This window comes from Pipistrellus hanaki (assembly GCF_964339955.1).
Source record: "Pipistrellus hanaki genome assembly, chromosome: 4".
Lineage (NCBI taxonomy): Eukaryota > Metazoa > Chordata > Mammalia > Chiroptera > Vespertilionidae > Pipistrellus > Pipistrellus hanaki.
In genome coordinates this window covers 56,074,405-56,099,185 of record NC_140506.1, presented here as the reverse complement: position 1 = coordinate 56,099,185, position 24,781 = coordinate 56,074,405, and the positions used below count along the sequence as shown (strand labels likewise).

General features: G+C 40.9%; 1 protein-coding gene across 1 annotated transcript in view; it reads left to right on the top strand.

The window, feature by feature from the left end:
* Positions 1 to 234: 234 nt before the first annotated feature.
* Positions 235 to 24,781, top strand: part of FBXL17 (F-box and leucine rich repeat protein 17) — a 408,991-nt gene continuing 384,444 nt past the window's right edge. The window contains exons 1-3 of the mRNA XM_084881035.1: positions 235 to 1,410; positions 17,054 to 17,176; positions 18,428 to 18,685. Coding sequence (XP_084737161.1) covers positions 373 to 1,410; positions 17,054 to 17,176; positions 18,428 to 18,685 — 1,419 coding nt within the window. The 5' untranslated portion in view covers positions 235 to 372. The remainder of the gene's footprint in view (positions 1,411 to 17,053; positions 17,177 to 18,427; positions 18,686 to 24,781) is intronic.

Sequence of the window (24,781 nt, the reverse complement as noted above, 5' to 3'; positions counted from 1 at the left end):
CGCCGTTGCCGCCGCCGCCGCAGGGACGGACTGAGCCGGTGGGTCAGGCTCGGACCCGGCCGCCCAGCCTGCAGGCTCGGCCTCTCCGTCGCGCCCCCAAGCTCGCGCCCCCCCCCCTCCCCGCCCGCGCCCCCGGCCGCTCCGGGCGCAGCATGTAGCCCCGACGGGCGCCGAGCGGCCCCAGCGGACGCCCACCCCCGCCGCCGCGCGTGTGTGTGCGCCCGAGGGTGCGAGCGTGAGCGCCGGGGGCCCCGCCGCGCCCGAGCCCGAGCCCGAGGAGCCCGCGCCAGAGCGGCCTGCCCCGCCGCCGGGAGCCCCCGCTGCGGGCCTCCCCACGCCCCGTCCCGGTCCCCCCTCCGCGGGGCCTTCTATATGGGCCACCTTCTCTCGAAGGAGCCGCGTAACCGCCCGAGCCAGAAGAGGCTGCGCTGCTGCAGCTGGTGCCGCCGCCGTCGCCCGCTGCTCAGGCTGCCCCGCCGGACCGCGGCCAAGGCGGCCCCGCAGCAGCAGCCGCCGCCGCCGCCGGCGGCGCCCCGGAGCCGGGACTGCTTCTTCCGCGGGCCCTGCATGCTCTGCTTCATCGTGCACAGCCCCGGCGCGCCCGCCCCCGCCGGCCCAGAGGAGGAGCCGCCGCTGTCGCCGCCGCCGCCGCCGCCGCGGGACGGGGCCTACGCCGCCGCGGCCGCCGCCTCCCCGCAGCACCTGGCGCGGCGCTACGCGGCCCTGGCCGCCGAGGACTGCGCCGCCGCCGCCCGCCGCTTCCTGCTGTCCTCCGCCGCCGCCGCCGCCGCCGCCGCCGCCTCGGCCTCGTCGCCGGCCTCCTGCTGCAAGGAGCTGGGGCTGGCCGCCGCCGCCGCCTGGGAGCAGCAGGGCCGCAGCCTCCTCCTGGCCGGCGTGGGGCCCGTGCGCTTCCTGGGGCCGCCCGTCGCCGTGCAGCTCTTCCGGGCGCCCACGCCGCCGCCGCCGCCGCCGCCGCCCCCCGAGCCCCCCGAGATGGTGTGCAAGCGCAAGGGGGCCGGGGTCCCCGCCTGCACCCCCTGTAAGCAGCCCCGCTGCGGCGGCGGCGGGGGCTGCGGCGGCGGCGGCGGAGGAGGAGGCCCCGCGGGAGGAGGCGCCTCGCCTCCCCGGCCCCCCGATGCCGGGTGCTGCCCGGGCTCCGAGCAGCCGCCGCTCTGCCCCCCGCCCTCCTCTCCCGCGTCCGAAGGTGCCCCCTCCGAGGCCGGCGGGGACGCGGTCCGAGCCGGGAGCACCGCCCCCTCGCCTGCCCAGCAGCAGCAGCAGCAGCAGCAGCAGCATGAATGCGGCGACACGGACTGTCAGGAGCCCCGCGAAAACCCTTGTGATTGCCCTAGGGAGCCGCCCCCCGAAACCCCGGACATCAACCAGCTGCCGCCGTCCATCCTGCTCAAGGTGGGTCTGGGCGGAGGGAGGGCGCGGGGGTGCGCGCTTGCCCCCAACCCGGCCCCTCCTGGGGGGGGGGGGTCTTCTCTCTCCTTCTGAGCGCCGGGGAGGGGGGGGTCCCCGACAGCCAGAGACGTCCAGAGGGGAGAGGCTGGGAAACCAGTGAGAGAGGATGCTTATGGCCTACTTTTAGAAGTTAGGAAAACTTGGAATCTCATGCAGTGTCTTTTAATAGCTCGGGTTTGTTAGGCACAAACAAACAGGGTTCATCTGCTATTAGATGGCCAGCCCAAGTGGCTCAGAAACGCTTTGTAGGGTTTCTGTGACATGTTTTTATTAAGTGAGCAACTTGCCTAAGGGTCGGCTGGGTATAGACTTTATATATTAAAGTTCGAAAGTTTTCTAGCTACTTTCAGGTTGGATAGATGTTGGTTGATGTCACTAAGAGTTAACTTTTTCGAACATTTCCTGTGATATCAGGCACTGTTGCCAGAGTTTTAGATACATAATATCTAATTTAATTTCCCAAGTTACCGCGGTGAGACAGATATTGTCAATATCATTACTCTATGCAAGAAGGAACTGATATGTCATACTATGTGCCTACAGCACAAAGTCAGACATCTACAAGTGGTATTTGCTCTAGTGGGGCTTGAAGAGCTTGAATGACTTGCCCAAGGTCACACATAGAAAGTAGGAGGTGTATCTGGGAATTTAGGCCTGCTTGGCTTGAGAACCCTCTTGCTTAGGCTATGTTGTATTCGCTTCCTACATTTTAACCCGTACATAAAAGCACACAGATTTCTGGAAGGTAAGGGGAGGCATTTGTTGTTGTTGGGGGCTGGGTGAGCGGAGCAGAGGTGGGTGTCCTGTGGGAGCTTTGCCTCACTTTTGAATACTAAGTAACATTTGCAGTTTTGTCATTGCTGTGATAATCCTAATTGTGTGATCGAGTTTGCATTGTTATTATTAACAAGTTATTTCTTTCTTTATTTTCTCTCTTCTCCCCTCCCACTCTTTCCTGGAGCTTAATAAATGTAATCTTTCCTTGTCACAGTGGTTGATATTTAAGACCAGCCGCAAATAACTTAGGTAAAAATTTGGCTTCTTTTATTGTGACTGAATTAATTGTCATCAATTACAATTGTTACTGTCTCCAATATACTTTGTATGATTAGACTTTTTGCACATTGATAATCCCGTGTTTTTATCTGTATTAGTGTGATGTGAATGTTCTTGAAAATTATACAGCAAGAGGGGGTAAGCTAACTTCTACTTGTGTCAAAATGTAATGACTTAACTCTCATGGAGGTATATTTGTTGGAGGAGTAATTGCCTCTTTTGTGTGTCCAGGATGTGCATTTTAGAGCAGAGGGAACTTTTTTCTTTTTCTTTTTGTTTGTTGGAGTTAGACAATTTTTTAAAACCTGGAATTCTTTTTTCTTTATTGATTAATCATTAATGTATTACATATGTGTCCTTATACCCGCATTTCCCCCCCCCCCCCCCCCAAACACATTCATGCTCTCACCCTCCCTGTTGTCTGTGTCCATTAGTTAGGCTTATATGCATGCATACAAGTTCTTTGGTTGATCTCTCCCCCTTACCCCCACCCTCCCCTACCTTCCCTCTGAGGTTTGACAGTGTGATTGATGTTTTTCTGTCTCTGAATCTGTTTTTGTTCATCAGTCTATGTTGTTCATTATATTCCACAAATGAGTGAGATCATGTGATACTTATCTTTCTCTGACTGGTTTATTTCGCTTAGCCTAATGCTCTCTGGTTCCATCCATGCTGTTGCAAATGGTAAGAATCTCACCCCCCCCCCCTTTTTTTTTATTTTTATTTTTTTTTAACCACAGTGTAGTATTCCATTGTGTAGATGTACCACAGTTTTTTAATCCTCTTATCTGCTGATGGGCACTTAGGCTGTTTCCAGATCTTACCTTTGGTAAATTGTGCTGCTATGAACATAGGATGCACATATTCTTTCTTATTGGTGTTTCTAGTTTCTTGGGATATAGTCCTAGAAGTGGGATCACTGGGTCAAATGGGAGTTCCATTTTTAGTGTTTTTTTTTTTTTTTTTTTTTTAGGAGACTCCATACTGTTCTCCACAGTGGCTGCATCAGTCTGCATTGCCACCAGCAGTGCATGAGGGTTCCTTTTTTTCTGCATCCTCGCCAGCACTTGTTACTTGTTTATATGTTGATGATAGCCATTCCGACAGGTGTGAGATGGTACTGAATTGTCGTTTTGATTTGCATCTCTCAGATGACTAGTGACTTTGAGCATGTTTTCATATGTCTCTTGGCCTTCCTCTGTCTTCTTTCAAAAAGTATCTATTTTTGATTGGGTTGTTTATCTTTCTTTTGTTATGTTGTATGAGAAGAGGAAACTTTCTTGAGTCCTTTAAATTGGTGGGTGACATGGACAAATAAAGTATCAACAAATATTTGGTATAGAAGATTGATTGCTGTCTTGTTATTTGGCAGGTAAGACTGTTTAAAGACAAAACAAATAAAAAACCAGGTATTTCCTGCTTTCTACCAAAACTGGTTATTTCATGAGGTAAGGAACATTTGAATACAAAAAGAAAGAAAAAAGGACATGATTTCATAATAAAGAGAATCCCCATAGGCAAACTTATTCTATATGTTACATTGTTCTTTTTTACATTTTTTTTTCTTTTTTTTCTGTGGACTATTGAAAACTTGGTCTAAGGGACTTTTGGGAATTACTCATTAGACTTGCCCTGTTGTGATGGAGAATTTGGACATGATGTGTAGATATTTTACTATATTAGACACTGGAATAAAGATGGTCTATGTGGGTTTCACGGTCCTAGTTGTATTCAGCAACAAGTGAGTTGTACTGTCTGGAATTAATTGAAATCAAAGTTTTTTTTCCGTGTTTACCGGCCCAAATAGAATTTTCAGGGCTAAGGCTTTTGGGGGCATAGGCTCTGTTGACATAGATCTTGTTTATACTGTATGCCCTCCTCTAAGTGCAGTGCCTGGTGTTTAGTAAATATTTATGACCAAATGAATGACCACATGTTTAGAAGTCTGTGCTGACACTCTGGGTGAATGTGCCATACCACTAAGATAAGAGTCTAAGAAATGTTTATATCTTGACTAGAGTTGTTCTGAGCTACAACAGAGCCATGTGATGTTGAGAGGATGTTGGCTCTGTTTCTGGTGAGAACTGGAAGTGTCTGGCTTGGAGAAGACTTAGGCAGCTATGGCTTTCCCTCCCTTCCTCCCCTCTTTCCTTTTCACAGTATAGGAAGGGTTGTTGCATAGAGAGGCACAAATCCATCATCTCCATTGGGAACATTCAAATACAATAGCCACTAGCCACATGTGGGTATTTAAATTTAAATTGGTTAAAATGAAATAAAATTTAAAATTCAGTTTCTAGATAACGATAGCCACATCAGTAGCCATGGGTGACTGGCCACTATTGTACTGGACTGTGCAGATCCAGAACATTTCCATCATTTTACAAAGTTCTGGTTTGTAAAAAAATTTTTCATAAATGGCATCAAAATGTCCATGTTCTGCAGTTTGTTTGTTTGTTTATAGTTTGGTTGGTTTGGCGGTGTTTTCACATTAGTGAGGGTATAGTTTCCTTCATTCTTTTTAACTGCTGCATAGTACCCCATAGTGTTATACCACCTGTATTTATTTCTCTAGTACTGGATGTTTCTAATTAATTGTTACTACAAATGATGCTAATAGATTTTTTTCCTATGTACGCATCATATTTTTCTAGGGTAGATTTCAAGACCGGTTTGGCTGAGTGGATAGAGCATTGGCCTGCGGGCTGAGGGGTCCCAGGTTCGATTCTGGTCAGGGGCATGTACCTTGGTTGCAGGCACATCCCCAGTGGGGGATGTGCAAGAGGCAGCTGATTGATGATTCTCTCTCATCGATGTTTCTAACTCTCTGTCTCTCTCTCTCTTCCTCTCTGTAGAAAAATCAATAAAATATGTTTTAAAAAAAAGAAGTGGAATTTCAGGATTGAAGAATGTCTGTATTTGGACATTTAGAAAGTCCTTTCTAACAATAAGAGCTGTGTAGAAATGAAACTAGTTCTTTCTTGAAATAGTGAGCCTCACTGGAAACCATAATTATGTAACCAGTACAGGAAGAGACCTTTGACAGCAGCATCTGGTCTTTCCCCATGTCTTCTGCATGAAGATACAGGCTGGAGAAGTCAAGTGGCTTACTTCCCCCAAGACATTTTAGAGAGAGAATGGCTGGAATCCAGCTTAGTGTTTCCAGGTCCAGAGATCTTTTCAACATCCTGTGTAAGAGGACCTGAATAATCTCTCAGAACTTCAATGAAAGAGAATCCTGAATGGGGAGAAGGGGCAGGACAGAGGAGAGAGGAGGAGCTTACACCAGAGTCATTATGAGTCAGAGACTAATTTAAAATTGGGCCTGTAGGGTTGAATTGTGGTCTTTAATATAAGAAATTTGAGAAGCAGGGACTAGGTCTTCAAAGGTCAACTGTGATAGTAATATTTTTTTAAGCACTTTAAGTCTGTTACATTTGCTCATTGAGTGGTTATGGATTGTTTTGGATCAAATAAGCTAGCTTCGATCTTTGCTACCTGTTGCCTTTACGACTTAAGTAACCCTGCCTACTAATATCACAATTAGATATTTATATGGTAGAACCATTATGCAACAATTTTACCAAGTGATAGCAGTGGAATGTATTTCTTTATAATTGCTGTTTGAGTAACTGGATAAGTTGTGTTCTATATTTACATTTTGGAGACTTGGTGTGCTATGCTTAGATACCATGCCCTCTGCCAGCAGACCTGTTTCTTTCCAAAGAAAACCAGGTGAGAGATCCAGAATCCACCAGCACCATTAGGAAGCCACCTCGCCTCGCTGTGCAGGGACCCTTGATAATGTGTCAGTAGGTGTGAAGTCTTTATTTGTACAGCTTCATGGCCCACAGGTTGCTTTAGAGTTTAAGGGAGAGTTTCATAAGAGAAAGGGGCTTTGAAGGAAAGCTTACATACCTGATTTATTATTATTTTTTTCTCTCCAGATATGCGAACAAAGATGAAAGCAATGCAAATAGAGTCAAAGAAAAAAAAAATACCACTTTTTAAAGCTTTGAATGTAGATTACTAGTGGGGAAGAGTAAATTATCTGTAACATTTCATGAATTCTTGATTTAAGGCTCCCGTACCAATAACCTCTAGAAGGCATGTCTCTGGCGTTCCAGGAATGGATGTAGCCAGCACTGAAATGGAGTGTCCTGAGGAAGTCAGGTTTAAGATTTTTCTTTGCTGAAGAATGCAAAGCAATCTTGATGAACTTAATCAGGATACCTACCAAAAGGTGTGATTTGTTTTCTTCTCATTTTAAGAAGGCTGTAAATTTTGCCTTAACTGAGTAGCTGTCAAGGAGATAACCTTGAGTAGTTCTTTGCCAATTTGGAGTATTACCAGGCTGTATAAATGATAAGGAATGTAAGGGAAGATAAGTAAAGGCAAATGCAGAAGAAGCATTTAATATTAACATAAGAGTTGCGTGACTTTGGCTAAATATCCTGTTTTATGCTTGACTTTGGCTAAATATATCCTGTTTTAGTTTTGCCAAAGTCTTGGCCAGTTTAAAGCCCAAGTGGTATTGTAAGGTCACACAGTGGGCATTGGAGGCTGCCACTGAGAGGGTCTTGGAGCATCAATGCCCAGTAGTAATGAGTACATTTAGCTTACACATCTTTGCTTATAGATACCATTCTCCAATAAAAGGGATCAGTGCTCCATGGAGAAATGGCAAATTTCAGGGCTAGGACAAGGGAAGTACAAGATGAGCCTAGAATATTTTGTGCCAGGACACAAGGAAGTCCTCAAAGAATGATGGACATATGTCAAAAGGATACATTGTTTCATTGTATCTCCTCCCCGACTGAAAGTCTTCAGTGACTGGGTTTAGAATAAAACTTATTCTTATTTATTTAATTATTTTTATTTAAAAAAAACAAAACTTATTCTTATTTAAATTTCATAATATCTGACTTTGTGGGTTTGATCCTGGTTGGGGTGCATACAGGAGGCAACTGATGGATGTGTCCCTCCTTCTCTTCCTCTTCTTTCCCTCCCTCCCTTCCTCCCTCTCCTCTCTCTAAAATAAAAAATAATTTTTTAAAAAAAGTCATCATACAATATGTAGTCTGGAATATTGTGTTGCGCCTTTAATACTTATCTCTTACAACACCTAGCATAGTCATTGTAAAATAGCTACAGGCAATGGATATGTCTCTCTCACATTGATGTTTTTCTCCCTCTCTCTCTTTTTCTCGCCCCCTTCCCCCTTCCATTCTCTCTAAAAATCAATGGGAAAAAATATTCTCAGGTGAGGATAAATTAAAAATAAAAAAAGGAAGAGAAAATAAAACTACTCACCTTTACTTCTTTTCAAATATTTACATAATTTGTATACAGTTTGCCTGCTCATAAACCTTAGCTCATTTTTTTCAGTAATATCTAATAGTAGATAAAATTTGTGCATCAAGATATGAAATGGTCAAAAGTAGGTATTGGTTTTGTTGATTTTTAAGTACTATAAGATTCTGTGGGCCCTAACCAGTTTGGCTTAGTGAATAGAGAGTTGGCCTATGGACTGAAGGGTCCCAGGTTTGATTCCAATCAAGGGCATGTACCTTGGTTGCAGTCACATCCCCAGTAGGAGGTGTGCAGGAGGCAGCTGATCAATGTTTCTCTCTCATCGATGTTTCTAACTCTCTATCTCTCTCCCTTCCTCTCTGTAAAAATTCAATAAAATATATTGGGGAAAAAAAAAAAGATTCTGTGGGATAGGTATGACCAAGTGTTAAGCAACAATGCATTTTGGAAGTTTTTTCAGTCTGAAATTATCTTATATCTTATACTAATGTCTCATTCAAAAATTGGATCTTTCAAAAGGTACAAAGTTCCAGTTATAAAATAAATAAGTCATAGGGGAATAATATGCAGCATGGTAGCTATAGTTAATAAGATTGTATGGCATGTCTGAAAGTTGCTAAGAGAGATCTTACAAGTTCTTACAAGAAAAAAAAGAAAGAAAAATTTCTAACTAGGTATGGTGATGGATCGTAACTAGACTTAACTGTGGTGATCATTTTGTAATGTATACAAATATTGAATCATTATGTTGTACCTAAAAATAATATAATGTTACATGTCACTTCTACCTCAATAAAAAATAAAGAATCTTTCAAGGTATAGAAATATATGGATATCAGCCCGGTAGTGATTAATTCAGATTATATCAATAATAAGACATACGTTTTCTTGTAATTAATAGCTTAGTTCTGTTGCCCAGATCTGCCACTTAAGATCAAGAATATTAAGTTTGGCCCTGGCCTGTGTGGTGCAGTTGGTTGGGCATCATCCCATACACTGAAAGGTTACTGGTTCAATTCCCAGTCAGGGCACATGCCCAGGTTGCAAGCTTGATCCCTGGTAAGAGGTGTGCAGTAGGCAGCCTATCAGTGTGTTGCTCTCACATTCATGTTTCTCTCGCTAAAGCTAAATATCACTTAAAAAAATCTTTAAAATAAAATAAAAAAAAAAGAATATGAAGTTTAGTTTCAATCCAGGTCATGACTATAGGTCACTGCTGATTCCCAGGATCCATTCCCCTTACATTCTTTTTAGTAGTAACAGAATCCACCATGTTTTAGCCAGGCACGTGACCACTTAATTAGATGCTATTTCTTAGCCTCTGTGGATAGGTGTGACTGTGTAACTAAGATTTAGGTTGGAAGCTGTGAGTGGAAGCACCGTGTACAACTTTCAAGTCATACCATACAAGGCAGATGCTTGTCCTTTGCTTCCTTCTCCTTTTTCCAAGGGCAAACTACCGGGATTAGAACAGTCAGCCATCTTTCACACTCTGAAAGATGTGAGGGCAGTGATGGAAAAGCAGCAAGATTTAAGATGATAGGCCCTGGGTTTTCTACATCCTTTTTTTTAAAATATATATTTTATTGATTTTTATACAGAGAGGAAGGGAGAGAGATAGAGAGTTAGAAACATTGATGAGAGAGAGTCATTGATCAGCTGCCTCTTGCACACCCCCTACTGGGGATATGCCCGCAACCAAAGTACATGCCCTTGACCGGAATCGAACCCGGGACCCTTCAGTCCCCAAGCCGACGCTCTATCCATTGAGCCAAACCAGTCCCTGCGGTTTTCTACAACCTTAATGGAGTTTGGACTTCTGTCAGGTTCAAGCCATTGCTTATGGGTTCTCTGAAAAGTAAGCCATTTCCTGGCTTGATGTACGTACCATCCAGTTTTTCAGTGTCATCCCTTGCCCCCTCTCCCCTTGGAGTTTTCTTTATTCTTCAAACATGTTGTTCCGGGCCAGTTCTTTACAGATGCATGCTCTTTTTTCTTCAAAATGACCTTTGAAATGCTTTTTCTTGAATCTCATATTATCCAAAGATAACTCAGAACTGCCTTTGACTATTTCATCTTAAAGCCAGTGAACAAATTTCATGTCTTAGTGCCTCCCACAGAATCCTAGGGACACGTGCACAGATGTTTGTTACGAAGATAGTTTGGGGAAGAGTGGTAATTATCTGAGGAGTTAGGATATGGGTGAGATAGCATTTTAATAACAAAGAAAAGCAGGAATCTTTAAAAACATTTTAAATATATTTTTATTGATTTCAGAGAGGAAGGGAGAGGGAGAGAGAGAGATAGAAACATTAATGATGAGCGAGATTCATTGATCAGCTGCCTCCTGCATGCTCCACACTGAGGATTGAGCCCACAACCCAGGCATGTGCCCTGACCGGGAATCAAGCCGTGACCTCCTGGTTCACAGATGGACGCTCAGCTACTGAGCCACTCTGGCTGGGTGAAAGCTGGAATCTTTAAATCTATATCTGTGCAACATACTATGTCAGGTCTTAGAAGTTTAAAACCACAGTCATTTATTATTTTACATTTTGTGTGGTTTTGGAATTCCCATGTGGCTTAGCTGGGTCCTTAGTATTCTTTCTTTTTACTTTTATCCATCGTTACTGGTACTGGTTTTATCTTTCCTTTACCCACTTAGTGAATTTCCTTTCACCTGGATGAAGAAGCCTCATCTAGATCCACTTAGATTTAGTCAATTACTTGTGGTTTATAACAATCATCTCACTTTTACATGAGAGAAAACTAATGTTTCAAGACGGTACTGTCCAAAGTGAAACAGTTTAAATAAGGTGCTTCTTTGTTGTAATGACCATGGTCCACATATTTTCTATTCTTTAAGGGAAAAAATAGCCCTTTAAATTCATGTAGTAGTGATTTAATTGTACACAGATGATTTAGTCTCCTTAAATCGCAGTTTTCTCATGTGTAAAATGAGGAAGATGAGCATAAAAATATCCATAAGGGAGGAACTTCCAACTATGGGTGCATGAAGAGTATGGTGACTACTCTCTACAAAAAAACAAATGTAAAACTGGACAAAATTGCCCTAAATTATCTGGGCTTTGGAAATTGACCAAAGGTAGACAACGTATTCTTTTTCTTAGGGATGCTGCTAGAGCTTCAAGTGAGAAGAGCAGAAGTCTACATTCTTGCATGAGGCCTCTTCTGTAGCCCCCTGCCCCAGGACTTTTGGCAACAACCAGAGTTTGGAAGACCAGCATCTTTGATGCCAGAGAGGCTATGTCATTTTGGGCCAATGAGTAAACCTGCATTTGTCAACTAAAAGTGATGAACTTGGTGGAGAACAAACAGGGAAAATCCACATATTTGTAAGACTCAGGTTTTGGGGCCTACAGCTTTGGTGCCAGTGGGATGAGTGGGGGATCAGCTAGGAACTTAACAGGCAGACCTTGGAAACAAGACAACCATAGAAGGATAAGTTCTTCATCTTAATTTCTGGCTTACTGTGAAGCTATTGACATTGCAGGAGGTCCTGGGAGTGTCTAGCAGAAAGCAGGGGCCAAAGCCGACTTGAAAATGGCGAAGCCTGAGTGTGCTCTTTCCAGCCCACACAGAGATTATGGATCTCCACAAATACACTGTGTTTCAGTTGCCTGGAGTATTAAGTGCAGTGACATGCATTGCAGATTTGTAGCCTTGGAGCAGCAGCAGGCTATATATACCACGTAGGCTAGGTGTGTAGTAGGTTATACCATCCAGGTTTGTGTAAGTGCACTCTATGATTTTTACATGACAAAATCACCTAATGATCCATTTCTCAGAATGCATTCCTGTTAAGTGATTTGTGACTGTGTTTAGTTATGTTCTTAGCATTTGCCCCGAGGTTTATAATTAACAGCATAATTTATAACAACTTCATTTTGGTTAATATTGTTCCGTTGGCCTGAAGCCTGTTGATGGGAGTGTCCTTGGTCAGAAATGCACACAGTGCTTGCCCCGGCACACCTCTGTCCTAGCAAGCTTGAGACATTTCCTCCAGCAGGGCCCTCATTTATGTTTGGGCCTGCTCTTTTGCTTCTTAATTATGATTGCAGGGTACACTTTAGCAAAGAACCATCAGGCAAGTTTGAGGAACAAGATTTATTACTTTCAGATTCTGGAGGGCATGAAGTACACTGAAGGCCCACACAGCCAGGTCATGGTTAGAGAGAATGTGGACTTGGGGCTCTGCCTTTAGTAAAGTTCAAGCGTGGGGTGTCTAGAGTTTTGCGGGTTTACTTTAATGGACAAACTTAAAGCACAAGAGCAGGAATTGGGGCAGGAATTAGAGCAGGAAGAGAGAAATGAGGCCACTCTAGGTTAGCCAGGCCTTTCTGAAGGTCAGACCTTCATGGGTGGTGGTAACCTAGTTCCTTATCTGGTTGTTTTGCTAGTAGCTGTGCCATATAACTAACAGTATGCTTACTCAAGATTGATGTATTTTGAAATAGATGTCTTGGCAATCAAAAGCTTGATGTCAGGCATTTAAACTACAAATACCAATTTAGTGTTAATCCTAATATATCAAAAGCCAGGGGCCATCATGACTGAAACAACTGTATGGACGACAAACAACAGGCTGTGTGGGGCAACAAGGTTGGCTGGGGGTTTAGTGAGGGACCATCAAATGACTGAACAGCAGGCTGAATGGGACTACCAGGTCGGCAGGGAGTTTAGTGAGGGATAACCAAACAACTGAACAGCAGGCTGCATGGAGAGACCAGGCCAGCAGGAGGAAAGTTGGGGGCGACCAGACCCGTGGGGGGGCAGTTGGGGGTGAACAGGCTGGCAGGCAGGTGAACAGTTAGAGCCAGCAGTCCCAGATTGTGAAAAGGATGTCTGACAATTGGATATCCCTCTAGGGGTCTGGATTGGAGAGGGTGCAGGCTGGGCTGAGGGGACCCCCCCCCCACACACAAATTTCATGCACCGGGCCTCTAGTGGTATATAAAAACGTTTTCATGTTTATGTTGTTATTGCTGTATATGTTTTGTGTTGATACAATTAACACAAATAATTAGATTTCTAATTATTATGTTATGTGGTTGTCATTTTCAATTCTTTAGAAATGGAGTAAAAGCCAAAAATACATTAACAATTAACTGAATTTTATATTTACCTGCATAAATACAATACTTACCTTTATTGGTGTTCTTTATTTTTTTGGGTGTGCTTTCAAACTACTGTGCTTTCAAGTGTTCCTTCATTTCAGTCTGGAGGATTCCCTGTGGCATTTCTTGTAGTTAGGTCTACTTGTGATAAAATCCCCCAATGTTCATTTATCTGGAAATATCTCAATTTTGCCTTCATCTTTGAAGGATAATTTTGCTAGATATAGAATTCCTGGTTTAGAGTTCTTCTTTCAGTGCTTTTAAGTATGTTATCCCATTGCCTGCTGGCTTACATGGTTTCTGATGAGAAATCAGATGTTAATTTGATTGAAAGTCTTTTGAATATAATGAATTACTTTTCTCTGGCTGCTTTCAGGGTTCTCTCTTTGTCTTCTGACAATTTGATTATAATGTGTCTTAGGTAGATCTCTTTGAGTTAATCCTATTGGGATTCATTGAGTTTTATGACTGTCTAGATTTATCAGATTTGCCAGGGGTCAGAAATGTTATACTTAGATTGAAATTCCTATCTCATTTTACTTGGCCTGTGATTCCATTGTTACCCCAGTTTTCAAAGATTTTGCTGTGCAACTTCTTTGGGTTTCTCCTGCACATGTGTAGCTTTGTGGTTAACTCAGGTTTTTTTTTTTTTTTTTTTTTTTTTTGTTTTTTGTTTTTTGTCACTTCTGTCACTGAATTAGGAGTGCTCTTTCCAGATCTCTCCTTTGATCATTCCTTCACACTCTGACCTAGTGATCTCTTTTCCTGGTTCTCTAGATAGAAAAATGGAATTTCCCTCATAGTTACATCATGTGTTATTTGCCTGTGCTGCTATATGGATTTGCAGAATTTGGGCTGTTTACATGATGAAGTGGTAAGAAAAAGGTAATGGAGGTTCCTCTCACACTCTTTGGTCCACAGGGTTTTTTCCTGGTTTTTGTGGCCAAAGATGGGCTTATGGAATTTTAGGTGCCTGCACAGCTGACAAATTGCAGCTCTGTGACTGAGGCTGAATTTGGGACATGGCCAGTAGAGAGAATAGGGAAAAGTGAAAGAAAAGAAACCCCCCGAATGGGGACTCTTCCCACATTCTCTTTTTCTTTTTTTTAAATATATTTTATTGATTTTTTACAGAGAGGAAGGGAGAGAGATAGAGAGCTAGAAACATTGATGAGAGAGAAACACCGACCAGCTGCCTCTTACACACCCCCTACCGGGGATGTGCCCGCAACCAAGGTACATGCCCTTGACCAGAATCGAACCTGGGACCTTTCAGTCCGTAGACTGACGCTCTACCACTGAGCCAAACCCGTTTCGGCCACATTCTCTTTTTCACAGAGGCTCTCTTTCTGTCCAGAGAGATGACTTTCTCTTTTTGTTTTCATTAGTTATGCCTGCCATGTAGTTCTGTACTGGGGACATCCTCAGTTCCACACTGGTAGAGAAAAGGAAACTCATTCCTGTTATTGGAAATTCTTTAAGTTTGGCTCACCTCCCCAATCCATACGTTATTAATCTTTTGGACTCCTGAGGTAATTGCATTTGCTATGTTGTCCAGTGGTTTTAGTTGTCATGAATGGGGGTGAAGGACTGTAGTGAGCCTAACTACATCTCTGCCAATGATTCTTAAGCCTATTTCCACTTAATCCTTGGAGGACAAAAAATAGCTGTGAAGGAACAGCGGTTGGCAGTTGTTTTCCCAATGCTCAAGGTTTAAACATAGTAGAGATCCTCGCTTAGATTTCTGTAACATTGGACTGCATAGAGGTATCATTTTAGGTCACAGTTATAAGAATCATACTATTTACTCTGTTCCAGATGCTGTTCCAAAAACTTTATGTTTACCCCTTTAGTCCTCACAATAACTTCATCAGGTAAAAACTATATTATTCCCATTTTTTAGATAAGGAGCTTGAGGTACAGAAAAATTAGGTAATTTGCCCAAGATTACATAGATAATAAATGGTAAAGCCATAATTCAAACAAGATAAAACAATATAGTGTAAAGCACCTGTTCTTATTAAAATTTTCAAATTTTATTTAATATTATGGAAATCTTCATCTACAGACCAAAGTAGAAAATAATGAACTCCCCATGTATCCTTCCATAATTTCAGTAGTTTTTTCAGTATTTTGCCTTTTTTTAGTTTACTTATGTTTTGCTATTTTTTAAAAATATATTTTATTGATTTTTTACAGATAGGAAGAGAGAGAGGAATAGAGAGTTAGAAACATCGATAGAGAGTTAGAAACATTGATGAGAGAGAACCATCAATCAGCTGCTTCCTGCACACCCCCCACTGGGGATGTGCTCGCAACCAAGGCACATGCCCTTGACCAGAATCGAACCCGGGACCCTTCAGTCCGCAGACTGACGTTCCATCTACTGAGCCAAACCGGTTTCGGCTATTTTTTGCTATTTTTAATAAAGTATCGGAAAGCAAATTTTATATGTCACTTCACTATACACACTGAAGTTTGTATCTAAAATGGATAACTTTATAAAATAATATAACCACTGTAACACTATAACTACAATAATATAACAATGTAAAAAGTTAGAAATAATTTAAAAATATATATATATTTTATTGATTTAAAAAATATATATATATTATTGATTTTTTACAGAGAGGAAGAGAGATGGATAGAGAGTTAGAAACATCGATGAGAGAGAATCATCAATCAGCTGCCTCCTGCACAACCCCTACTGGGAATGTGCCTGCAACCGAGATACATGCCCTTGACCGGAATCGAACCCGGGACCTTTCAGTCCATAGGTCAACGCTCTATCCACTGAGCCATACCAGTTTCGGCTATTTCATTGTTTTTTTTACAGAAAGGAAGAGAGAGAGATAGAGAGTTAGAAACATCGATGAGAGAATCATCGATCAGCTTCCTCTTGCACACCCCCTACTGGGGATGTGCCCGCAACCAATGTACATGCCCTTGACTGGAATCGAACCTGGGACCTTTCAGTCCGCAGGCCGACGCTTTATCCACTGAGCCAAACCGGTTTCGACTAGAAATAATTTTTGTTAAGTCATTTACTGTCTCTTTTATGTTCAGTTTTATCTAATTGTCTCTGAAATATCTTATAGTTGGTTCAATTCAGGATCTCAATATGGTCCACAATTGTATTTGTGATAATGTCTCTGAATTTTAAAAAATCAATATTGGTCCTAATCCTGACCATTGAAAAATAATTTTTACTTTTAAAATTCTTTTAAAAATAAGCATTTAATTTTGGGATAATTTTAGGCAGAAAAGTTACAAAGGTAGTGCAGACTCCTCATATACTCCTTACACACTTTCAGTTTCCCCTAAGTTAATTACCTTACATTACTACGATACCTTTGTCGAAGAGTGAGATCAGCTTTGATCCCACAACATGTTTTTGTGCTTAAAAGTAATGGCCTTTTCCCAGTTCATTCCTCCTTATTCTCCTCTTATCTTTGATACTTTCTCAGCCTTTCTTTGTTTTTTCCTGATCTTGATTTTCTGAGGAGTCCTCATCACATATTTTGTAGGATGTTCTATATTTGGGATAAGTGATAGTTTCCTTGGGATTAGATTGGGTTTATGAAGTTCTGGAAAAAAACATTGTCTAGGTAAAATGTCCTTTTTATGACATTAAAAAAACCATATAAAAAGTTCACCTGGTTCTAAGGTCAAAACTATAAAACAAGGTATCTTCAGAATAGTCTCACTTTATCTCTTTCTCCTTCCTAGCCTTTTCTCCCTTCCCTTAAAGATGAGTATTTTTAAAATTAATTTTTGGCCTATCCTTTTAAGTTTTTTTTTTTTTAAATGTCGGCAAACACACACACACATACATGTGCACACTCTCACAGATGCATACATCTCCTTTGCTCCTTTTCTTACGTGAAAGGTAATGTTGGTCCGTGTTTTTTACTCCTATACCATGTTTTTCTCTTTAGGACAGTCTCTAACAATGACTCTTCTAATAATGGCTACTTGTATTCAACATGTTTTTGTGCTTTAAAGTTAATATTTTTCTAACAAATTAAAGCCTTTAAAATGTTTAAGCATATACATGGTTTCTTCTATATTCACAGATATTTTCCAATTTATCCCTGGATGAACGCTGCCTTTCTGCATCATTGGTTTGCAAGTACTGGCGTGACCTTTGTTTAGATTTCCAGTTTTGGAAGCAGCTGGATCTTAGTAGTCGTCAGCAGGTATATGTAATCTAATTCTCAGAAACACTCAATTTGATTTATTAAAAAAACTTTATTCCTCTTCAGAAATTACATCTTTCATGTTGCAGTTTTTCAAGATAATTCAAATGACTATAATCTGTAATTCTGTGCGTTAGTATCTTTGTATGTGAATTTAAGTTAAAAAAGAAGTTCTTATGGTCAAGAAGATAATTTCTAGTTTGGATTGATAATTTTGGGTAGCTTCTTAATCCTCTTTGTTTTATTCCTGTTCATTTTTCTTTTTCATTACCCCTTTAAAACAATTAAACTTTCCCCTTTTTGCAAGGGTCATATCATGAATAACAGTTTAATAGTAGAAAATGATGGCAAACATTTATATTGTACTACTGATGTGTCATATACTGTTCTACTGGCTTTTACATATTAATTCATTTTATCTTCTTAATAACCTTATGAATTGCACTATTATTATCCCCATTAATATATTATTGTTATAATATTAATAATACTAACCTTATACTGTTATTATAGATGAAGTAATGGAAGCAAAATGGGATAAGATAGCTTATTTGTTTTAATTTTAATTTTAATGAAGAATTTTCTAATCCTCTTCATTACCTGGCTGCCCAAAAAGTTTATATGCTGGCATATATTAAGGGAAAAAAAAGGGTTAATAGTGCTTATTGCAAACCATTTGCAATTCTTCCTTTAAACTTGTGTGCCAATACTTGACATTGGAAATATATAAAAATATCCAATAAGGATAGGATTTTTTTAGAGTACTAAAATTGTTCTAAATTCTTCTGATTTAGTAGTGGTGTGCTGGTAAATGTGTAACAACTGGCTTTTGAAAACGAATGAACAAATAAAAAGCCCTAATTTGTAATAGTTGCCATTTTCTGTGAAATGAATACTCTGACTGTAGTTAATTTCAAGCTACCAATGTGATATCACTGTATGTAGTGATGTCATGGATTTGGAAAGAAGTACATCTTATACATCTTGTGAGTTGGAATAAGCCAACTCTAACATAACCACCATCACTCAAGAAACACCAAGGTTTTAGGAGCTCTTTCAAGAACCCAGAGACAGAAATATCAAATATGTTTTTATTATACCAAAGTTCTTATCATGATTTAATGTCAAGTAGAAAGATTTTCTTGTGGTTTTCATGCAATAATCTAATTATAATGTTTATTGGGGGGAATTTAATAAAACAATGGAAAATAAGGTTCTACATTAAATATATTGCTTTTTTCTCTCTCACAGGTCACTGATGAATTATTGGAAAAAATTGCATCAAGGAGTCAAAATATAATTGAAATCAACATTTCTGATTGTCGCAGTATGTCTGATACTGGCGTGTGTGTGCTAGCATTTAAGTGTCCTGGACTTCTTAGGTATACAGCCTACAGGTGTAAGCAGCTGTCTGACACCTCCATTATCGCGGTTGCCTCTCACTGCCCTTTACTTCAGAAAGTTCATGTGGGCAACCAGGACAAACTGACTGATGAAGGACTCAAACAGGTAAATTTTAGCATCTAAACTCAAAATGTCTTCTTGTAGCAGCACTTTAAAAGATTGTTGTCTTAAAAATAATTCCAAGAGACTAAAAGAAGTTGTCCTTTTTTGTTTGAGTTAGTGTTTAGTTGTTATAATTGATAAATTAGTGCACTTGTGTTTTTGGAGTTAGTACTTGAACCTCTGTAACCAACCTTTTTTTAAAAAAATTTTTGTTACTTGTATCTTGTACCAAATTTTGCTTTAGGTAATAATAGTGTGCAGTTTAGGTTTGCATGGAGCTTTAAAAATTAACCTTCAATTTTCCTTTTATGTTACTAAACTAGAGGCCTGGTGCACTTACGTGCATGGAGTGGGCGGGTGTCCCTTAGCCCAGCCTGCACTCTCTTCAATCTGGGACCCCTCCAGGGATGTTTGATGGGCAGTCGGACATCCCTCTCACAATCCAGGACTGCTGACTCCCAACTGCTCACCTGCCTGAATGCCCCTAACCGCTTCTGCCTGCCAGCCTGATCACCCCCTAACCACCCCCTTGCCAGCCTGATTGGCACCTAACTGTCCCCCTGCTGGCCTGATCGCCTCTACCTGCCCTCCCCTTCAGGCCCGGTAACCCCTAACTTCCCTCCTCTGCTGGCCTGGTTACACCTAACTGCCCTCTCCTGCTGGCCAGGTGACCCCTAACTTCTCTCCCTTGCCAGCCTGGTCGCCCCTGACTGCCCTCCCCTGCCGGCCCGATCGCCCCTAACTGCCCTCTCCTTCAGGCCTGGTCACCTCTAACTGCCCTCCTCTGCAGGCCTGGTCACCCCCAACTACCCTCCCTTGCAGGCCTGGTCCCTCCCAACTGTCCTCCCCTGCAGCCCCAGTCACCCCCAACTACCCTTCTCTGCTGGCCCAATTGCCCACAACTGCCCTCCCCTGTTGGCCATCTTGTGTCCACATGGAGGCAACCATTTTTGACCACATGGGGGCGGGTATCTTGTGTATTGGAATGGGGTAACATGCTTATATGATTTGAAATACCTGTTTTAAGGTATAAGTGAAGTAGAAAATGAAGTAGGGAGTAGAATATGAAGAAAAAGGTGATAATTATCCATATTTATTTTATCTTAATAATTGGATTAAAAATAGTATCATAATATATTTTATGTTTGATCCACTCCCTTTGGCCATGGTTTTTAAGATTTCTTGTCAATGAATATTGAATAGCTTCTATGTGGCAAACCTAGAATTTGTGAAAATTTTGAATATTTGATAGCATTCCTATTACCATACTAGGTACTTTTTGTACTTTTACATTTAGCTCTTGCAATACCTTTGCAAAATAGTTGATATTAAACTCATTTTGTAAAGGAAGAAATTAGGCCATAGAGAGATTGATGAATTTGCCTAATGTTTAGCAAGTGGTTGAGCTGAGAATTAGCCTGGATTCTCCAAAGCTACTATTGTCTTCCACATTTCTGGCCAGTAGACTGTACTCTTTTGGACCCTGAAGAAGGAAGAGGTCATGTACATTACCACTCGCCCTACAGTACCCTTGACCAACATTTTTTGAAAGAATTCATTAATAATTCAATTTAAGAACTTTGTCAGGAATAATGTTTAAGTTTAGAATTGGAATGCACTTACCAATAAAAAAGAGTGTCAGTAAAGTTTTAGATTTAAATCTGATCTGAGATGAACTTAGAAATAACAATGAAGATCCCTAAATTTAAAGATTACATATGAATTAGCTGACAACTTTGAGACTATGAAAATCTTCTCTAGAATGGTGAGGTATTTTAGAACCCCTTAATTTATAACAGATTAGATGTTTATTTCAGATTTGCATGGTGTCTGAATTATGAATTAATTATATATAAGCTAGTAATCTAATAGAAGTAGTAAAACAATCTGAATATTTTTCTTTCTGAAGTAATTCTTTTAAGTGATTGTCTTACATTAAGTAATTACATAGTAACCTTATTGCAGTGTGGAGAATAATAATTTCCTATACCAAAGACTGTGCAATAGCAAGGGTCTCCTATTTTAGCCTCTTTCTTCTGATGAAATGCTTTTGTGGGATAGTAGAAAGATAATGCCTTTTCTATATATATAATAGAAATAAAAGTTTTATGAAGAAGTGTGTAGCTTTATGTACAGTACACATTGATATTTTCTATTCTATACTACAGGGTGGGCAAAAGTAGGCTTATAGTAACATTGTGACATTCTTTTGAGTTAATAAAGCTACTGTAATAATCATAAATTGCATGTACTTTTAAAAAATATATTTTTATTTTTTTCAGAGAGAAAGAGAGAGAGAGAGAGAGAGAGAGAGAGAGAGAGAGAGAGAGGGAGAGGGAGGGAGATAGGGACATCAATGATGAGAGAGAAATCACTCATTAGCTTCTTCTTGCACACTCCACCCCAGGGATCGAGCCTACAACCTGAGAATGTGCCCTGACCGGGAATTGAACCATTAACTCCAGGTTCATAGGTCAACACTCAACTACTAAGCAGCACTGGCTGGACCTGCATATCTTTTTTTTCATACAAATAACTATAAACTTTGCCTACCCCTGTATTATTTTAAATAAATATTGGCTTTGATCTAATTAGGAAATTAATTTCATGACCCAGTGATATTTGATAAGTTCTGCTATGCAAGTGTATTATACTTTTAGTGAATTAACAACTTAAAAATATCTATATAATAAAGTGCCAAGGTCATATGACTATTATGACTGAAGGCTCAACCAGACCAGAAGTCAGCATTGACTGGGGCCACTGCTGACGCCCCAACCCAGCATTGTCTCCCTAGGGGGCTGTGGATCAGGCCTGGAGAGAACCTGCAGAGAGAGAGGCAGGGTGTGATCTGTAGCCTCTGTGGCAGCCGTTGATCAGAACTTGCCTCTTTTTTCCCCCTGCCTGGCTAACAGCCGTACCTCCATTTCTCTCCAGGCCTCCACTGTAGCTGCTGATCAGCTCCACCTTTCTGATCAGGCCCTGTTGATAAGCCCAGAGATGCTGATTGGCATAGAAACTGACCAATCAGAACCAAATCTGGATGAATGTAAGGAGCCAATGGCTTTCTAGGAGGCAGAGCTTTTGACGCCGACTGACATAGAAAGTGACCAATCAGTCCCTTGTCAAGTCCCACAGGGGCAAGGGAGGGTGTAGCCTCAAGTCCCTGCTGATTGCTCCTTAAGGCTCCTTATGGGAACTAGGCCTCAGCTGTGAGTGCAACCATCTTTGTGACAGAGTGATGATCAATTAGCATATTCCCTCTTTATTAGATAGGTTAAAAGGCCTAGAATGAACTATTTATAATTTATGAATTTTCTTAGGATTATTATTGTTTTTACTCATAAACATAGACATTATTGAATTGTTTCTACAGATCAAGTGCAAGGTGTGTTTTTTTCTCTCCTGTTAGTACTGAAATGTTTTAGAATGCAATGCCTTTTTATTGCATTCTAAAACATTTACATTCTAAAACAATATACTTCATTGATAACGTTTTACAGTGTATTTCCATCATAACTATAATTTTAATTGACTTTAATGAATACTATGTGAAAGTGTTTTGTGTTTTTTTTTTAATTCTATTTACAAAAGCAGTTACATAAAGTATCTCTATTTGGGGTTCTAAGATATCTAAAATTTAATATTTTAATAATTGCATTTTACTTAATAATATTTCTCAAACTTATGGTGAAATGTCTAAAAGTCAGGCTGTTTTTGGCTGAATACTGTGTGTGTGTGTGTGTGTGTCTGTGTGTGTGTTTATAAAATACCACTGTGAATATTGGTATTTTTCTTTTTATAAAAATAACTGCTAATAATTGTTTCAATGGAATGTATTTCTGTCATGCTCATCTGATAAAACTACAATCACATATTATGGGCAAGAAACAGCTAGTTAATTAAAAATAGTAAGCTATTTCACTTTTTTTAGTATCATATTACCATCTGGCCCTTGCCAGAAAACAAGAGATAGCAGTAGCCAAAGTATTGAAATCAATCTAAGAAATTGTATCCTTTAGGTTAATATTTTATGCGACTCTTTGTATTTTATTTTAGCAGTATAACATTTCAATCCAATTCGTGGATCTCTATAGAAATTTCTAGAAATAGTGTCTATAGGCATCTTTTCAAATTAAAAAGGCACACAAATCAATGTTGTTACATTTAGTCTTGCTACATTACAAGATTTTAAATCTTTAAAAATAAACTTACAGAATGATATCAGGAAAATGGCAGAGTGGGCAGCTCCAAAACCTCATTTGTCCACAGTAACATGAAGAAACAAGCAGAAACGGTTAGAACCAACTTTGCTAGCACTCTGAACTGACATTGCTTTATAGCGAAAAAGTGAATGCTTAACCAAGAGAAGGGTAATTAAAAGTGGTGGGAAAGCTTTGTGGCATTTTGACTTATCAGTGCTTTCCCAGCTTGGCAGCAGGTTTGAAGACAGCAGCTCACGTACCCAGTGTGGGATCGAGGTTCCTAATTCCAGAGGGAGACAAATTACTGTATTTATGTATTCTAATCTGCCTGGAGCTTCTTGAAGGACTGATGCATGGTGGTGCTCTGATCTGTTTCACCCAATTCAGAACTTATTGATGGTGGAAAAGCAGTGACCATTGATTGAAAACATTGTGAGGCCAATGGAAAAAAACAAACAAAAAACCGCCGAAACTGGTTTGGCTCAATGGATAGAGCGTCGGCTTGGGGACTGAAAGGTCCCGGGTTCGATTCCAGTCAAAGGCATGTACCTTGGTTGCGGGCATATCCCCAGTAGGGGGTGTGCAAGAGGCAGCTGATCGATGACTCTCTCATTGATGTTTCTAACTCTCTATCTCTCTCCCTTCTTCTCTGTACAAAATCAATAAAATATATTAAACAAAACAAAACAAAAAAAACCCCAAAAAACCCTTCAGATGCTTGGGGCAACAGTTTACGCCTGATTTAAGCAATAGATTACCTATGTCCTAAGAGGAAAGCCAGGGAGAGAATTCCTTTGGGAAATTAGGGCTGTCTGAGGAGCCAGTATACATATGGGGGAATTTAGAAAGCTGTATGAATATACACTGAGTGGCCAGATTATTATGACCACCTGACGTTTGTAGGCAAATTAGCCGTACACTGCATAGTATGGGATATGGAAGCCGAAGGCCTGTTCAAACACCAAGATAAAACGTCTCCAATTCGCACAGGAACACAAGGATTAGACAGTCGAGCATTGGAAAAGTCATGTGGTCCGATGAATCACGTTTCCAGTTACATCATGCAGATGGCAGAGTGAGGATTTCACAAAACAGCATGAAAGCATGCACCCCACATGCATGAGTACAACTCTTCAAGTTGGTGGGGGCGGTGTTATGGTTTGGGGCATGTTTTCCGAGTATTATTAGGGCCCTTTAATTTGTGTGGAACAGCATCTCAATAGCACAACAAGTATCATTGCTGATCAAGTTCATCCTATCATGTTGATGCCGTATCCCAATGGAGATGGCTTCTTCCAACAAGGCAACACGCCATGCCACGGTGCTCGTATTGTGCAGGAGTGGTTTCAAGAACATGAGGGAGACTTTACCTTGCTTAGGTGGCCTTCACAATCACCAGATCTCAATCCAATTGAGCATTTGTGGGACGAAGTTAAAAGAGCCATCAGGCAGCTGGTTCCACAACCATCAAATCTCATAGAACTGGACAGTGCTATTCATGAGGCATGGTGTCAGATTCCTCACATCACCTTTTAACATCTTGTGGAGTCAATGCCAAGAAGAATCGCTGCAGTATTGAAGGCAAAGGGTGGCATTATGATGGGGTGGTCATAATAATCTGGCCACTCAGTGTATGTTCTAGAGCAGGGCTAGTGCTTGGGAAAGACTTGGGGAAAACATTAAACTGCCTTGGAAGTGAAGACCAATGCAGTGTTGTAAAACGGCATTGCTGAGTGTTAAAGGAGAACCCCAACATAGAACCTGTCTGTAAGGACTAGGGGAAGTATTATTATTATTATTATTATTATTATTATTTTTTTTTTTTTTTTTTTTTGTGTGTGTGTGTGTGTGTGTGTATGCTTTCAATTTTATCTGGTGTTGTTTTTAAGCTCTT